This window comes from Enhydra lutris, unplaced genomic scaffold (assembly GCF_002288905.1).
Source record: "Enhydra lutris kenyoni isolate GAN:26980312 unplaced genomic scaffold, ASM228890v2 scaffoldscaffold26, whole genome shotgun sequence".
Taxonomy (NCBI): domain Eukaryota; kingdom Metazoa; phylum Chordata; class Mammalia; order Carnivora; family Mustelidae; genus Enhydra; species Enhydra lutris.
Genome location: NW_019154110.1, coordinates 26,253,120 through 26,271,129, shown reverse-complemented (window position 1 = coordinate 26,271,129; position 18,010 = coordinate 26,253,120). Strand labels below are relative to the sequence as shown.

The following is an 18,010-nucleotide window of genomic DNA, read 5'->3' as shown; positions in this document are numbered from 1 at the left end:
GTCCTGTTTTGAGAACTGATGGATTAAACATAAAAACCTCCTAATTTGTATCCCTATCTGGAATAGCACACAGGCAGAACATCTGTTTGCCAAAATGTATTGAAGGTCACAAGATGCTATTAAGCATGTCATGATGTGGTGGTTTTTCAGGATCACATCATTTGGAGAACTGGGCTCAGAAGTTTCTTCATTAAATCAACCAAGGGTTTCCTTTTTTCAAGCTTTCAGCAGGTATTACTTACTCACTTACTAGACTTCCTTCCATTAGAATAGAAATGACCTTTGGTTCTTTGATAGAGAACAGGCTTAGGTTTCCTGGATCATTCTAATTTGGGAGAGGATACTGTCTGGTAGTGGTTGAGCTTCATGGAACTCAATTCATTTGTGCATCAGTGAGGAGGTCAGAAGAGAGACAGTTGGTGTGATGGAGAGAGCATGGCTGTTGGAGTCAGAGAGGTTTGTGTTTGAATGCTGGCCACCATGTAGGAGTTTTGGGACCATTGGAAACCTCTCAGAGCTTGGGTCCTCATCTATAAACCCCACAGGACTTTGTGAGGCCTGAAGGAGATGATGCATATGCAGTGTTTTGAATAGTGGGTGCTCAATAAGCAGGAACCATTGTGACGACACTCCTGTTGTGTGTAAGCGTAGATGCTCCCAAGTTGTTTGTTTTCTTAATGTTCTATGAACATTGAGTAACAGTAGAAACGGAGCCTAGGGGGATTTCCTATAGTCCCCTAAGGAGAGGGAAGAATTGCCTCCATCTTGCCTGGATGGAAGGGGAAAGGGTTGTTGAACAGGTTGGCCTCATAGGTCTGCTCTGACCTCAGCTTCCAGGATTTTCTACTGAACAGTCTAGTCTCCAGGTGGGCTTCCTTAAATGGCTTTTCTCAGAGTCCTCACTGAACAGGAGCTGGATGAGCACAGATGTTTCCTCCTTTAGGAAAAAGAGGCATAGATATGTCCCTTTCTGGGGTACAGCTCTCACCGCAAATCAACACCCTGTGAACAAGCGCTGTTGTTGGCAAGGTAATGGGTTGGTCACTTTGAAGGTCTTACTTAACCAACCAGCATAATTGGTGAGGAGTCCTGACTTAGCAGGAAGCCAGGGCAAAGCATTTTATGAGGTAAAGGACTCGAGTGAGGTGGCTAAATAACAAATGGAAAAATGGGTAAATAGGGTAAAAGAGGGTAATGGTGCATGTGGTCACCACACCCATGGCTGACAGAATATAAAGTCCTGGAAAGGACCAGGGCTTACACCAGAGAGAGGAACCAGCCTTTGAAACTGACCTTCAGAGCTCCACTCCCTCCAGCACCATGCTTTACAACTGCTGCCTGCCCAACGTGAGCTGCCGCTCCACTTGCTGCTCCCGGCCCTGCGTGCCCCCCAGCTGCCACACCTGCACCCTGCCCGGGGCCTGCAACATCCCCGCCAATGTGGGCAACTGCGGCTGGTTCTGCGAGGGCTCCTTCAATGGCAGCGAGAAGGAGACCATGCAGTTCCTGAACGACCGCCTGGCCAGCTACCTGGAGAAGGTGCGCCAACTAGAGCGGGAGAACGCGGAGATGGAGAGCCGCATCCGGGAGTGGTGCCAGCAGCAGGTGCCCTTCGTGTGTCCCAGCTACCAGTCCTACTTCCGGACCATTGAGGAGCTCCAGCAGAAGGTGAGGGGGTCTTCTGTGGGGGTGCAACAGCAGCTGACTGTCCTTGAACAATAAGACCTTCTCAAATTCAAGCGGTCCTCACAGTAGAATCTTGCTTTCAGATTCTGTGTGCCAAGTCTGAGAACGCCAGGCTGGTGGTGCAGATTGACAATGCCAAGTTGGCCTCTGATGACTTCAGAACCAAGTATGTTGAGAATTTCAGGCTATGTGACCTCTAAGACCCCTATGTCTCTCTCATGGTCCTGTGAGACTAACATTTCCTGGAAGGGAAGAGGCAGCCATTTCATCCTTTTCATTTCTCTTCTCAAGCCTGGGTTTGTATAAAACCATTTTCTAACAGAAATCCATACGCTGCATGCTCTTCAGTTTATAATGGTCTTTCTGGAAGATTTTCTCAAACTCCCAAATTTGGACGACATGAAATATTCTTGGAGAATGGATTGGTTCTTGGGGGATAGTGGTATATTAACCAACAAAATTGAGAGAAGAATTAGAGACTCCATTTAATGAATCCCTGTGGGCACCTTCTAGTGTTAGGGTGAGTCAGGAAGGGTCCTCTCCAGTCTCTCTGTGCAGAGCTTGAGGGAAACATGGGAGAAAAGAGGCAGAAAACTGTATTAGCTCAAAGAGATTGAGACCAGCCCATCTACAAGACACACAGTGGGATGGTATTCTTTCCTACCTCATCCTCCCTTTGATCTGCGTGTGCAGGTACCACACGGAGCTGGGCTTGAGGCAGCTTGTGGAGTCGGACATCAACGGCCTGCGTAGGATCCTGGATGAACTGACCCTGTGCAAGTCTGACCTGGAGGCCCAGGTGGAGTCCCTGAGGGAGGAGCTGCTGAGCCTCAAGAGTACCCATGAAGAGGTAAGAGGAAAAGGAAAAAAAAAGGAGGCTTCAGAGCTATGCCTTTAGCATTGGCAACCAAGAGGCAACTGACATCAGGTTTCTTGGGTTGGGACCCTTCTCTGAAGAGGTCAAGGTCAGCCAGTGAGTGAATCATGGTGCTATACCCATAGCATGGAGTGAGGTGGGTTGCTTATTCTCAAGCAGCTGGATGAGGGTTGGGCAGTGTTGGAGATGCTGAGGAAGGGCAGCCATTTATTGAGCCCTGCTCTCTCCTTGTCACTGTTAGTTTCTGAATTAGTTAGAGAGATGGAGGAAAAAGAGAAATAAGACATGCCCCTCTCTTCAACAAGCTCCCAGTCTAGTCTGGCGAGATGGCCATTAAAGACAACGATATGAGGCAGGGAGAGGACAAGCAGCATATTCAAGGAGTAATCCAGTCTACCTGGAAAGAGATAAGGAACGCTTCTTAGAGGCATGTCATGGGAAAGAGGAGGAATTCACACTGGGATGTTTCAGTCTGGGGGAAGAGGCTGAGCAAAGACACAGAGGTGCTAAAGCATATATATTGAGTTAGGCCCATGGACTGATATGGCTGGGCAGATAGGGATGTGAGGTGAAATGAGGTAGGACCTGCATACACCAGGGGGTTTGGATTTAATATTATTGGAAATGTGAGATTCTTTAAGGTTTTTGGGAAAGAAATTGATGTGATCCCTACTTGGGTTTATTCCTACATCATATTTGCGTCAGTCTTGGGGAATGATCAGGATATTCCTTTCAGTGCATTTTTGTTGTGCATACTTTCCTACAGTAGGAAGGTAGACAGTAGATCCATTTATGTGGCTCATTCATTCTTCTTCTTCCATCAGGAAGTCAACACCCTGCGCTGCCAGATTGGAGATCGCCTCAACGTGGAGGTGGATGCAGCCCCCACTGTGGACCTGAACCGTGTGCTTAACGAGACCAGGAGTCAGTATGAGGCCCTGGTGGAGACCAACCGCAGGGATGTGGAGGAATGGTTCACCACCCAGGTGGGCATCTCAGCACTTGGCCGCTCAGAACGCTTGGCCCCTTGGGGCTCTTGAGGCAGGGTCTGACCCTGTCTTCTCCCCTGTGCTGTTTCAGACCGAGGAGCTGAACAAGCAGGTGGTGTCCAGCTCTGAGCAGCTGCAGTCCTGCCAGGCGGAGATCATTGAGCTGAGACGCACGGTCAATGCCCTGGAGATCGAGCTGCAGGCCCAGCACAACCTGGTGGGTGTTGTTCAGGGTACTGTCCACACTCTCCTGACCTCGTGAAACCTGGGGCTTCTCTGGAGCCCCATGGAGAAGCTCCCTGAGGAGTGGCTCTGTGACCTGCCTTATCTTCCCCACACAGAGGGACTCCCTGGAGAACACGCTGACAGAGACCGAGGCCCGCTACAGCTCCCAGCTGTCCCAGCTGCAATGCATGATCACCAACGTGGAGTCCCAGCTGGCTGAGATCAGGTGTGACCTGGAGCGGCAGAACCAGGAGTACCAGGTGCTGTTGGACGTCAAGGCCCGGCTGGAGTGCGAGATCAACACGTACCGGGGCCTGTTGGAGAGCGAGGACTGCAAGTGAGTAGCCAGCAGGCCATACCCTTGCAGTGCACACACTCGGTTTTACTCAAGGACAAAACAGAGACTTTTCAAGTGAAGTTCCAGAAGCCAATATGTCTGTAACGACCAGAGTTTTCTTTGCAGTAGTGTACCATGGAGAGTATTTTTTGCCGTCATTATATAGCCAAAAGGTATTTTCTGTTTCAAAAGATGCTTGTGAGACTTGATTGTTTTCTCCAACTGGTGAGCTTTTCGAGGCTGATGCATAAATAAAGTTTTGTACCTTTACGGTTGGCCTGTTACAACAAAAGGAAAAACAAAAATGCAATGACCATGAAATATATTTGAATAGTCTTTTGGGTTTAACCCACACTTTCAAATCCCATGTCTCACTGATCTTTGTTGCAATCATTTTGAGATAGGCAGAATGGGGATAGTATAACCATTGTAGATGAGCATTTGAATACTGAACAAGAAGACAATTCATTAGCTTACAGAGTACAGCACTCAGCATCTGACATTATTTTCATAAAAGTCTGTGTGGTAGGTATTACCAATCCCGTCTTAAAGGCGAGGAGGCAGAGGCTTTGGGGGGTAAAGTCACTTCTGCATGACTCCAGGGTAATAGAATGAGGTCTGGAATGCCACCTTCAGTCTTCTTCGCTCTTTTCTGCCACTGTCTCAGAGCTCTGTAAAGGGGCAATGCAGTTAAGGCTTTGGCTTCCTAAGATGTCAGAGAATGGTTTCTACATTTTCTGTCTCCTTGGGTTGAGATCTCTCCTTTTTAAAAATATCCCTCTCGGGGCACCTGGGTGGCTCAGTGGGTTGAGCCTCTGCTTTCAGCTCAGGTTGTGATCCCAGGGTCCTGGGATCGAGCCCCTCCTCGGGCTCTTGGCTCAGGAGGGAGCCTGCTTCCCCCCCTCTCTCTGCCTGCCTCTCTGCCTACTTGTGCTCTCTGTCAAATAAATAAAATCTTAAAAAAAAATTATCCCTCGCATGCTGACCAACTATTAATTCTGTGTCCTAGGCTGCCCTGCAACCCCTGTGCCACGACCAACGCATGTGACAGGCCCATCGGACCCTGTGTCACCAATCCCTGCACCCCATGTGGCCCACGCTCCCGCTGTGGGCCCTGCAACACCTTTGGATGCTAGATACCCCGGGGGCCAGCAAGAGGATTGCATGAAGACAGAAGGACCATCGATGGACCAGCCCTGCTTCTCTAACAAGCACCAACCACAGAAGCAGCCCCAGACAGCCTTGTAAATCATGGCCTGGAAGGAGAGAAAATGCCCAGGTGTGGCCTGACTCTGAGCTGAGCCCACCCGATCCCCTTCATTCTATTCTGTGACCTGATGGTCTGATAGGACTGGGCTGCGAAGGTGCCCTACCAGGTGTGTTATGGTTCTCTCTGTTGCTTTGACCTTCCTCGCAGGTCCCTAAATCCCTCTGTAGACCTAATAAACTTTCCTCTTGCAAAGCAGTGATGGGGCTCATTTGTATTCATTCTTTCCAAAGTGTTCACTCTGTATGTGCTTCTTATAAAGCCACTTGAAAGCACAGGAGGACTGTGTCATTAATCCTCTCCCCAGATGGCTTCATCACCATTAATTAACATTCATTAGGTGCAGTGAGCCTGGCGTCCACTTGGGCCGGCCAGGAACTAGTGGGGCCACTAAGGCAAGAGGCCTCATCCAAATATCATGAATATTCACTATGGGAGCTGACTCAATACGGCACCATGGTTAACATTTCTAGAAAGTTCCGCTTTTTCTTTCCAAGTGCCTGCCAGAAGAGGGACAGAATTTACATTTACTGAACACCAAGTATAAGGAGCTGTATGACTCATTTTATTTCTAATTCACATAATAAGGAGCTTAGAGTCCATGGTCAGTATGATATGACTGTGAGGGAATGAAACCCACCCTTAACAAGCACCAGGGTCTTAGCTACTCTTCAACACTGTCACAATGGGGAGAGATGATGCTTTCAGCACCCCAGAAACTCTCCTTTGGGAAATAGAATTTGGAACAGTAAAAAGGGCATCTCTTATATCTGAGTAATAGCTGACAGATTTTTAAAGTGTTTCTCTTCCTGTTTGACTTTTGTAACCACAAGGACTAAAGCTGGATTTTGGGACCAGCTCCCTTCCATACCCCAAAAGGAGTTCTTTAGAATCCAACTAGGATATTAAGTCTCTGGTCTCTGCCAGTGTTAAAGTGACATTTAGGCTGGTGCCCTGCCCCTGCTGGTGTCTACTGATGTCTGGCCATGCCTGATGGCTCCCACAGCTGTGCACACTGTGGCCCATGCAAGGCCACTGTCCTGTCTTAGGCTAAACTGCCCGTTAGGTCTTCTCTTCTTGAGATGAAGCTGGTGCTCTGTCCCCCTGCTGTGATGATGGCTGCTCCAACCTTGGTCATAAATCCTTGTCTTAACATACTCTGGTTCTCTTAGTGTCCACTCTGCTGTTGTTGATATTTTGGGTGCTGCTAGAGCTCCCTTATCCAGATGTGCCTCCCAAACGCCCAGTTCTCTGCCTTGCGAGAGCTCCAATTGGTCAGCAAAGGAAATACACCTTTTCTTATTGTTCAATGTGCACAGCATCAAAAAAAAATTTGCCTCCATGTTAGACAAGGCTTTGTCAGTGGGACATGTGGGTCTGGGGGAGGCGGTCCTGAGGCTTGGTCTCTGCCATGGTGCTTGCTTTCTTTGGTGAAGCAGAGAAAGGAGTGTCAGGGAAATCACTTTGTCCCAGCACACAGCCAAACTGATTTCTGAGATGTCTGGGTGGAGTTCAGTGTTACTACTGACTTCACATATGGGGCAAGACTCATGGTGCTGAAGTCCACTGCCAAGGACTTATGATTTGCAATGGCATAACGAGGCACTGCTGCTATTTCTTATTTTAAATCGCTTATTATGAAATATTTCAAACACCTGAAAGTACAAAAAATAATAAGACACCTATAAATCCACAACCAAGATTTAAGAGTTTTAACCTTGTGCTGTGTTTGTGCCATTACTGTGGGTTTTTTTGTTTCTTTGTTCGGATGGTTGGTTTGGTTTTGGGTTGGTTACGGGTTGACATAAAACTCCACCTTCATCCATCCTCCTCACCCCACTCTGCCCTAGAGGTAATTGCTATTCTGAACTTGATGGTGTATCATTCTCCAGTTAAAACATTTCTAGAAATTATACATGGTTATATCCATATACGGTGTGTGAGTGTTTCACTTTAGCAGTTTAAGCTAGAAAATATAAGTGGTATAGATGTTACCATTAATTTACTCCATTCAACAGTGTGTTTCTGAGATTTATCTGTGTTAATACACATTATTCCTGTCATTTATTTTAACTTCTTTGTAGTATTTCATAAGGAAAACAGATAATGTTTTTATTTACTTACTCCACTGTTGAGGGACAGTTAGGGTCTTTCTTTCTTTCTTTCTTTCTTTTTTTTTAAGATTATTTATTTATTTATTTAACAGAGAGATACAGAGAGAGCACAAGTATACAGAGCAGCAAGCAGAGGGAGAGGGAGAAGCAGGCTCTCCGTTGAGCAGGGAGCCCTGTGCGGAGCTCAGTCCCGGAACCCTGGGATCATGACCCGAGCTGAAGGCAGCAGCTTAACAGACTGAGCCACCCAGGCCTTTCCTTCCTCCCTTCCTTCTTTTCCTTCCTCCCTTCCTTCTTTTCCTTCCTCCCTTCCTTCTTTTCCTTCCTTCCTTCCTTCCTTCCCTCCTTCCTTCTTTCCTTCCTTTTTCCTTTGTTCTTTCTTCCTTCCTTTTCCCTTCTTCCTTCTTTCCTCCCTCCCTCCCTCTCTCCCCATCTCTTTCTTTCTTTCTTTCTTTCTTTCTTTCTTTCTTTCTTTCTTTCTTTCTTTTTCTTTCTTTTTTTTCCTTCCTTCCTTCCTTTTCCCTTCTTCCTTCCTTCCTTTCTTTTACCTTCTTTCTTTCTTCCTTCCTTTTTCCTTCTTTCTTTCTTCCTTCTTCCTCCCTCCCTTCCATCCTCTCTCCCTCCCTCCCTTCCTTCCTTTCACCATTATAAACAGGGTTGCAAGAACATCCTTCCCAATGTCTCTCTATGTACCTGTGTGAGTGAGTCTCTAAAGCAATGGTTCTCAAAGTGTGTCCTGGGAACCTGGGAAACTGTTAGAAATGCAAATTATCCAGTCCTATCCCAGACTTACTAATTCTAAAACTCTGCAGGTGGGGCCCAGCAAATCTGTTTTTGTTTTGTTTTGTTTTGTTTTACAACATTGTAAAAAAGTTCTGTGTATGTATCCAAAGGAAATGAAGTCACTGCTTCAAAGAGATATCTGCACTGCCATGTTCAGTACAGCATTATTCACAATAGCCATGATATGGAAACAGATGTCTATAGATATGTATAATAAAGAATAAAGAATAAAGAAAAAAATATATAATAGAAGGTCAAAATAAGGTGACCTTTTTTTAAACTTATTTTATTTGAATTCAATTAGTTAACATATAGTATATCATTAGTTTTAAATGTAGAGTTCAGTAATTCCTCAGTTGCATATAATACTCAGTGCTCATACATCATGTGTTCTCCTTAATTTCATCACCCAGTTACCCCATCCCCCATCCCCCTCCCCTCCAGTAGCACTCAGTTTGTTTTCTATGATTAAGAGTCTTTTATGGTTTTTCTCCCTCTCTGATGTCATTATATTTTATTTTTCCCTCCCTTCCCCTATGATCCTCTGCTTTGTTTCTTAAATTCCACAAATGAGTGAAACCATGTGATAATTGTCCTTTTCTGATTGACTTATCTCATTCAGCATAATACCCTCCAGTTCCACCCACCTAGCTGTAAATGATAAGATTTCATCAAAAAAGAAGGTAATCTTGTCATTTGTGATAATGTGGACAAACTTGGAGCACATTACGCTAAGTGAAATAAGCCAGATCAGAAAGACAAATATTGCTTGATCTATGTTTTAGACATTTTTAAAAAATTTATTTATTTTTTTCCATTCTCTAGTTGTTTTTTTTTTAATTTCTTTTCAGCGTAACAGTATTCATTGTTTTTGCACCACGCCCAGTGCTCCATGCAATGCGTGCCCTCTCTAGTACCCACCACCTGGTTCCCCCAACCTCCCACCCCCCCGCCCCTTCAAAACCCTCAGATTGTTTTTCAGAGTTCATAGCCTCTCATGGTTCACCTCCCCTTCCAATTCCCCTCAACTCCCTTCTCCTCTCCATCTCCCCTTGTCCTCCATGCTATTTGTTATGCTCCACAAATAAGTGAAACCATATGATAATTGACTCTGCTTGACTTATTTCACTCAGCATAATCTCTTCCAGTCCCGTCCATGTTGCTACAAAAGTTGGGTATTCATCCTTTCTGATGGAGGCAAATCTTTTGAGTATAGTTGACACACAATGTTGCATAGTTTCTGCATGATCTCTTACGTGTGAAATCTAAAAAAAGTTGAACTCAAAAAGCAGAGAGCTGGGCGCCTGGGTGGCTCAGTGGGTTAAGCCTCTGCCTTCGGCTCAGGTCACGATCCCAGGGTCCTGGGATCGAGCCCCGCATTGGGCTCTCTGCTCAGCGGAGAGCCTGCTTCCCCCACGCTTTCTGCCTGCCTCTCTGCCTACTTGTGATCTCTATCTCTCTGTGTCAAATAAATAAATAAATTCTTAAAAAAAAAAAGCAGAGAGGGACTGGTGGAGTGAGGAAGATGGAGCGATGTTGGTCAAAGGTGAAGTTACAGTTATAGAGGATGAATGCATTTTGGAGATATAATGTATAGTGGGATGATGAGAGTTGATAATTCTGCCTTGTATTTTTTGGAAAATTTCTAAGAAGATAAATCTTAAATCTCAGCACGCATGCCCACACACACCCAAAGGTAACCAAGAGGTGATGGATAAGTCATTTAGCTTGGTTGTGGTGATCCTTCCACAATGTATGCATACGCATATAAAAGCATCAAGTTTTACCCCCAGAGATCTCTTTCACTTTCAAATTTGAGAGGAGCCATTAGACTTAGCAAATACACGTGGGTGTAATGGCATCTTGTTTTAGTTAGCAGTTTTCTTGTTCCTAGTGAAACTAAGCATTTAAAAAAAAAGTTTTTATTGGTCATTCAGGCTTCTTTTCTGTAAATTCAGTTCAAGAATCGTGGCATGCCTACAATGTCCTAAAACCGTCCTAGGGGTCAGGCCAGGGTATTGAAAACGAAGACCTGCTTTCAAGAAGCTTACTTTCAGGTGGGGAGACAGGCAGTAAAAAGGGTCAGACAAACATGACTGTGTCAAGTGGTAGGTGCTAAGAGGAAAAATAAAGCCAGGTGCTACCGACTGTGTCTCTCAAATTCTCACGTTGAAATCCTAGCCCTCGCTCTGATGGTATTGGGAAACGAGCCTTTGGGAGCTGATTAGTTCTGAGGTGGAGCCTTCATTAATGGGGGTTAGAGGCATTATAAACAGAGATCCCAGAGAGTTCCCTCACCTCTTTTGCCATGAGAAGACACAGTGAGAATACTGCTACCTACAAACCAGGACATGGGCCCTAACCAAACACTGAATGTGCAGGAGCTTTGATATTGGACTTCCCAGCCTCTAGACTGTGGCAAATAGATTTCTGTTGTTTATAACCACCCAGTCTATAGTGTTTTGCTACAGCAGCTGGAAGGGACTGAGACACTGGGCAACCAGACAGAGAGGATGGGGGATGAAGCCTTTCAGATAGGCTGGTCAAGGCACTGAATATTTGATGAAGAAAAGTAGAGTTTGTCTATTTCTATTTAATTTTACTACAGATGCTTTTGGATTTATTTAAAAAATCTTATTTTGTGCTTTCTAGTAATCACGATTATTTTTTTTCTTTGCTTATTGCTTTCTCCTTTCCTGACAACTATTGGAAAGATCTTCTTTTCTTTGTTGATTTTATTCTTAACTTTTAAATGTGCAGTTTTAACACTATCTAATTTCAACTCATCTCTCCTCCTGCATATAAAACAAGGTGTAAAGAAGTTTTGATTTATCTGGTTTACATTTTAAGTTCTACCTTGTTTTTACACTCCAAAATTTGGTAATTGTTACTGTTATTTTTAGACTTTCCTGCATGTTTACCAGTTTGTTTACTTACAATGTTTCTCATACTTTCTTGCTCCTCTCTGGTTTTAATTTCTTGTTTTCTGACATACATTCTTTGGCAGTTCTTATGGAACCTGTAAGTGATAACTTCTTTCAGTTATTGTGTGAAAACATGTCTCCTTAGTGGTTCCTCCTGAATGATGATTTAGTTTGGTGTGGAATTCCAATAACTATTTTTCTTCAGCATTTTGAAGATATTATACCATTGTCTTTTGCGTTTTTGTTGTCAACACTGAAAAGCATGTTGCCAATCTAAGTGTAGTTCCATTTTGGTAATCTGTTTATTTTTTTTTCTCTCTTTGTTTCTAAGATGTCTCTTTGTCTTTAAGTGTTATGTGGCTTCACTATATTATGTGTAGGGGTGGTTTTGTTTTCCTAATTAGAATTGATGTTCTTCTTGAATTGATTCATGCCTTTTAATACCAGTGGAAAATTCTCAGCCATTGTATTTTTTGAATATTAATTCTGCCCTATTCTATTTTTTACTTCTGAATTCCTTTCCATTTCTGAATTCCTTTCCATTTCTGAATTCCTTTAAAAAAATAACTTTATTGAAGTATAATTCATTTAACATAGATATGATTCATATACCACAAAATTCACCCATATGAAGTTTACAATTCAATGGCTTTTAATGTATCCATAAAGTTGCATAACCATTACCTCAATTTTAGAACATTTCATCACCTCAAATAGATATCTTGTACTGATTATCCAGTAGTTGCCCCCTGGAACCCCTACCTCAGACCTAGGAATCATGATGATGTCTGTAGGTTTGCCTGTCTTGGGCTTTGCATATGAATGCAAACATACAATCTGTGGTATTTTTTGACTGGCTTCTTTTATATAGCATAATGTTTTACATTTAGAGCCCAGTAAGAAACAGTTTAGCCTTTAAAAAAAATCTTGCTGTGACAATGAGCATGCTTTTTTCTTTTTCTAGTACACCTTTTCGCTAACTTTTAAGAGATAAGGGTTTTCCAGTAGTCTGAGTTCCAGCTCTGGTCATATGGACTGAAGGCCTTGTCCCCTGACCCTCATTTCTAATTTACTGTTTTCCAACCTAAACTCTTCACTAATTCTCTGTGTACCCGAAGCAAGTCGCTTCCTCTTTTGGGTCAACATTTTCCCACTTGCAACATATTTGGGTGAGATGACCCTTTGAGCCCTTGGTGGCTCCAACGTTCTAAGACTCTAGGCTGCATCTGACTCAGACACTATTTCCAGAAGAGAAATTTTTATCATCCTTTGTTTCTGTGGGAAGTCGATTCTTAGGACACGGCTCAGTGTGAGGTGATCCTAATACATGATCTTGGACTATGGGCTGGCAGTCAATTGGCAGAACATTTTTCCAAGTGTTTCTCCTCTTGGCATCATCTTTGCCTGAAGCTCATACCCACAACTCAATCACTTTATGAACTACAGGTTGTTTGATCCCATAGGAAGCTTGGTGTCCCTTCATCACTTCCTAATAGCTCTGCTTCAAAACTGGCAAAGTCAGCAGTTATCACAAGGGTGTGAATGACAATCACGACAAAGTCTTACTTCCAGAATAATAAGCTCAAGCATAATTTAGTGATTATATTGGAACAGGAGCCTTACTTGGGTCCTTTTATGACTCTATTTTTTTAGAATACTCATAAGAATTTCCTTTTGGATTATTTATTTATTTATTTATTTATTTTTAAAAGATTTTATTTATTTATTTGACAGATAGAGATCACAAGTAGGCAGAGAGGCAGGCAGAGAGAGAGGAGGAAGCAGGCTCTCTGCTGAGCAGAGAGCCCGACGCGTGGCTCAATCCCAGGACCCTGAGATCACGACCAGAGCCGAAGGCAGAGGCTTAACCCACTGAGCCACCCAGGTGCCCCCCTTTTGGATTTTTTAATGTAAATTTTATTTCTTTTGCTGTGTACAAGGAATAGATCAGTTTTCAAAAAATTCGGAGAGAACAGAAAGCTACAGAGAAGGGGGGAAAAACATTCAAAACTCTGCCATTTAAAAGCATCCTATGTTGAGGCACCTAGGTGACTCAGTCAGTTGAGAGTCTGACTCTTGGTTTCAGCTCAGGGTCATGAGATCAAGCCCTGCATAGGGCTCCACACTCAGTGCGGATTCTGCCTGGGATTCTTTCCCCCTCCCACTCCCTTACCCTCTGTTTCTCCCCCTGCTCTTGCTCTCACTCCAAAATAAATAAATAAATAAATAAATAAATAAAATCTTAAAAAAAAAAAAAGAGCATCCAGTGTCGTCATTACAGTGTGATTCTTTTTCTCTCTCAATTTTTCTCATTGTTAAAATCATATAATTTTTAATTTTGTTATGACTATGTGTGCTATATTTTGGGTAAATATACTGTTGTTGAGTAATTACACTATTGTTTATGTTCTAAGTCACTTCAACTGATGGAATATAATTGTATTTAAGTTGTTCCAAACTATTGGAACATAATTATATCATCAGTTTAGAAACAGTGATTGAAAAATAAATGATCGAAATCAGAATAGCAATGAGGAACCTTGGTATCACTGAATTCTAACATTTCCATATTCACCCTTTATTCTTCTTTTAACATGACATATCTATGGGTAACAAGTGGGTTTTTATGGGTAACAAGTGAGGTTTTTTTTTTCTATTTTTTTCCTTTTTCTTATTGTCTCCAGTTTTGCCCCTAGGTAGTTGACAGATCATATTGGTTGTGAGATTGTTCAATATTTCTGGCTTTGGTGATGGGAACTGGAAATACAGTGGGGATTAGCAGATTTGGCTTCTAATTATATGATCCTAAGTAAGCCATTTCTCCATTCTGAGCCTCAATTTCTTTATCTGTAGAATGAAAGATTGGATATCACTCTTGTTCCAAGATTTTCCCTTTCTCTGACAATTTTGGCATTTAGGATCTACATTAGGAAGTGGAAAGAGGAAAGGAAGAGCTGAATGCATGGCAGTCCGGTTTTGGATCTACAACTACAGCTGACTCTTGGAATCTTGCTTTGAACATACTTCTGTGAGTTCTTCTCTGTTCTCTGCTAGAACAACAATAAGGAACACCCCCCTCCCCAGACAATGCATCTAGGCACACAACTGAATTCTTCCCCCATATTTCTCTTTAGGATATTAAATAAATCTTATGCCTTGCACCAAAGCAGAAGTTGAATTATATGCATGGACATTTCTAATTGCTTATGCTTCTTGGATAGATGTTCCTAAATCACGAACGATTATGAATCATCAAATCAAAACAAGCTTGACATCTTTAAACTACTTAAAGCACTCTAATTATTGTAGAAATTCTGTATTGGTAAGACCAAAGCTCACAAGCTTTATAATCAGGTGTACAAACTGATTATGGCAGGACTTCTTTAAACAATGGAATCTCAATTCTGGGTGTTTAAAATGTCAATGGCTTAATGTTCAGTGGAAGTTTCTTGAAGAGTACAGGTACTGTATAGAGTAAGCAGATCTATGTGACCCTGGAAAGGTCCTGGCAATTTGTCGGTCAATGTATCCAAGAACCTCTCCATGGTTCTGATCATATAGGGTCCCTTTGCCACTCTTGACACTTTTGAACTTTACCTCCCCTTTGAAGCTCTCCTCCCTGGGCTTCTCTGATGCTATAAGCTAGCTTTCTTCATTTTCTCTCACCATTTCTCCATTTCTCTTACTCTTTTTCCTTCTCCTACTCTCTGGTTTGGGAAATTCCCCAAAGTTTGGTCCTTAGGCCTTTTTTTTCTCTTCTCCATGTATATTCTCCCTTGGCTCATTTCTCCAATTCTCACATCTGCAGTATGATCACACCTTTCCTTAGTACCACTGTCAAGACTTCTAGGCTTGCTACTCCAAGGACCTGATGAACATTTACCTGTATATATTCCACCATTCTTTCACAGGTGTCTGATCAAGAATGAAACTAGATCACTCTTCTCCTTAGAACCTTCAATGGCTCCTCGTTGACCTTCAAAGCCCAAGTTCCTCAAGGAGGTATACAAAGTCCTTCACGTAAAAGTCCTTCCATGCTTTCAAGGGAACACAAGTAGAAAGAGAGAGAGAGAACTCATGACAATGCCATGCTGAAGGTGAGATGAGAGCTCACAGAGGAGGAAGAAATGATCTGTCAGAAGTTAGGGAAGGATCCAGGTCATTTATATCTAAGTAGCATGAGATGATAGAAAGGGTTTGTTTCTCCTCCACCCTCATCTTTCACTCTCTGGCTTACATGGTGCTTACCGAACTTCTCTTGGTTCCTCTATCACTGGACTTTCCAGTCTTACTCTGGTGAATGTGTTAGAGGGGGTCCATAGTACTGGTGCTCTGAGTCCTTGGAGTGTTTGGCCAAGGCAGCCCTGTCACTTTGCCCCCATAAGCCATAAAGTATTATCATTTCTTATATAAGCTTTTGTGTGAAAAATAGGAAGCATGCCTGAATGTAATGTGTACTTCCTCTAGATCTCCACTCAGTCTGGTTAAGTCCCCTGGTGCATGTTCCTATAGCAGCTGGGGCTAGCCCCATCACAGATGTATCCTGTACCTGGTTGGTGTGCATTCTTCACTAAGTTGTAGGTTTGTTTCTCTTGCTCACCTGTACATCTCCAGCACATGATTCTTTTCCAGGCACATGGGAAGGGCTCAATAAAATGTATGTTAAAGGAAGTGGGCTAGTTCATCCTTGATAAGCAAAATAGTCTGTGCTTCTGTGAATGGTAAAGTTTTTCTCTTAAATATTTTGATTGTCAAATTCTGGTTTCATTCCTGATTCTCTTCCACATCTCACATTTCTAAATGATTGCTGGTTTTTTATTTTTTAAATTGCTTCTTGGGACATGATGTGATGAGCACTGAGTGTTATATGCAACTAATGAATCCTTGAACGCCATCTCAAAAACTAATGATGTACTATATGTTGGCTAATTGAACTCACTAAAAAAAAAAAAAATAAATGTTAGGTAGGGAAACAAAAACAAATTGCTTCTTTGAAAATGATTCTTACACCATTTCTTCTCTTATTCATTCTCTGCAGACAACTAAACTTGGTCATTCCTCACTGTTGGCCTGGACTACTGTGATCACCTTCTTGCTGGTCCCTGTGCCTTCAGCCTTACCTTTCTTTTGCTAAAACAGATAAATGTTTACTAAACGTTTCCTAAAACTTCTCCTCCAGGAAAGTCCAAGTTCCTTAGTTTTGCCATAGAGAACTTCTACCATATGGCCTTGACTCACCATACAGCTTTCTTTTCTACCACTTCCCTTCATGCCTCTCTCCTCCCAGCCACTATTCTCACTGACTAGACCTTGGACTCTCCTTCCCATGGTGTGTGCCCACCATTCTTCCATGTGCAGGGCCCATGTCCTCCTTTGTGTCTCAGAAGCCTTGTGCCCCAGCACATATCTAGACCCTGTAAAATTCCCATCCTGGCAGTACCCTCTTGCCCCATTACCTCAACCTTACACTTGTCACTTAATATCTCCTGCCTTAGATTATTATCCTATGTTCATTCCTTCACCCACTCAACATACACCATTGACAGTCTACTCAGTACCATGCACCTAGAGCTGAATCCTCATGGTGCATGGTGCATGGTAGAACTAGAGGTGCATGGTGCACCTCTAGGTGCATGGTAGAACTAGACCCTTTTCCTGCCTTTAGGGAACTCAGACACAGAGATAGATGAACACAGAAGCTGGGCACTGTGCAAGGTGAGATAAAAGCTCACAGAGGAGGAAGAAATGATCTGTCTGAAGAAGTTAGGGTAGGAGATGGTTCATTTGTATTGAAGTGGTGTGGCATGACGGAAAGAATAGAGATATGTGTTGGAATCCTGGCTTCACAATATATTTCTCCCTACCTACCATTTTACAGATGGGCAAATGCCTCCATTTGCCCATCTGTAAAATGGGAATAATACCATGTACTTTGAAGGGTCATAGTGAGGTGTGAATAAGATCATGTTTGTGGAAAGTGTCAAGTACCAAGAGGAGCCTGTGAATGCACAATAAGGGTGAGCTCCTTCTGAACACAGTTCTGATGATACCATTCTATACAGTGCCCTGTACATACTTTTGTCCTGGTGCATATCAGTTATTTGGTTGATTTATATTATCATGGATGTGATGTCTGCTACATCAAGAAACAGGGCACAGGGAACCAAGCTGTTTTAACTATTCTGGAAGGGATCTACTCCTCTTTCTGAGAACCATGAATTTGGTATTTAGCATTTGGCAATTTGAACTAGTGAAAGATACACAGGCAGGAGCTGTGCTTTTCCTTCTTAGCAAGAAGAGCCAGGGAATTGTTAAGGAGTCAGGGCCAGCAAGCCAGGAGGCAAAGCAGCAACAGTGTTCATGGATCTGCCACACCCACTAATGAAGGCCAGGGGGTTCATGAGTCCAGCTCTTTGAAGCCACTCCATGAAGCTCTTACTTCATTGATGCACAGCATGGAAGAGGAGTCCTGACTTAGCGAGAAGCCCAAGTAAAGTCTTTTATGAGGTGAGGGACTCATCTGAGGAAACATAACAAACCAAGGGGTAAGGGCTTTTGACAATCACCAAATGAGTAATAAAAAAGGGGCTGCCTTCCATGTCCACACCCTCTGCGGAAGGGGTATAAATGCTCCCCAGGGGAAGGAGACCCACAGCTCTGTGGCTTGGAGAACTTGGACTCTGTGTTCAGCCAGGTGCCTTGCTCCCTCCAGCACCATGCCTTACAACTGCTGCCTGCCCAACGTGAGCTGCCGCTCCACCTGCTGCTCCCGGCCCTGCGTGCCCCCCAGCTGCCACACCTGCACCCT

The 18,010-nt window shown here is 43.3% G+C and overlaps 1 protein-coding gene across 2 annotated transcripts in view; it reads left to right on the top strand.

The window, feature by feature from the left end:
• Window positions 1-1,308: 1,308 nt before the first annotated feature.
• Window positions 1,309-18,010, top strand: part of LOC111151278 (keratin, type I cuticular Ha3-II) — a 22,110-nt gene continuing 5,408 nt past the window's right edge. Inside the window, exons 1-7 of one of the 2 annotated variants that reach the window (XM_022509157.1) lie at window positions 1,309-1,668; window positions 1,770-1,852; window positions 2,380-2,536; window positions 3,388-3,549; window positions 3,644-3,769; window positions 3,894-4,114; window positions 5,124-5,250. In XM_022509157.1, coding sequence (XP_022364865.1) covers window positions 1,321-1,668; window positions 1,770-1,852; window positions 2,380-2,536; window positions 3,388-3,549; window positions 3,644-3,769; window positions 3,894-4,114; window positions 5,124-5,250 — 1,224 coding nt within the window. In that variant the 5' untranslated portion in view covers window positions 1,309-1,320. Of the gene's footprint in view, window positions 1,669-1,769; window positions 1,853-2,379; window positions 2,537-3,387; window positions 3,550-3,643; window positions 3,770-3,893; window positions 4,115-5,123; window positions 5,251-18,010 lie in introns of those variants that run through there. The other variant, XM_022509156.1, reaches the window with a different exon arrangement.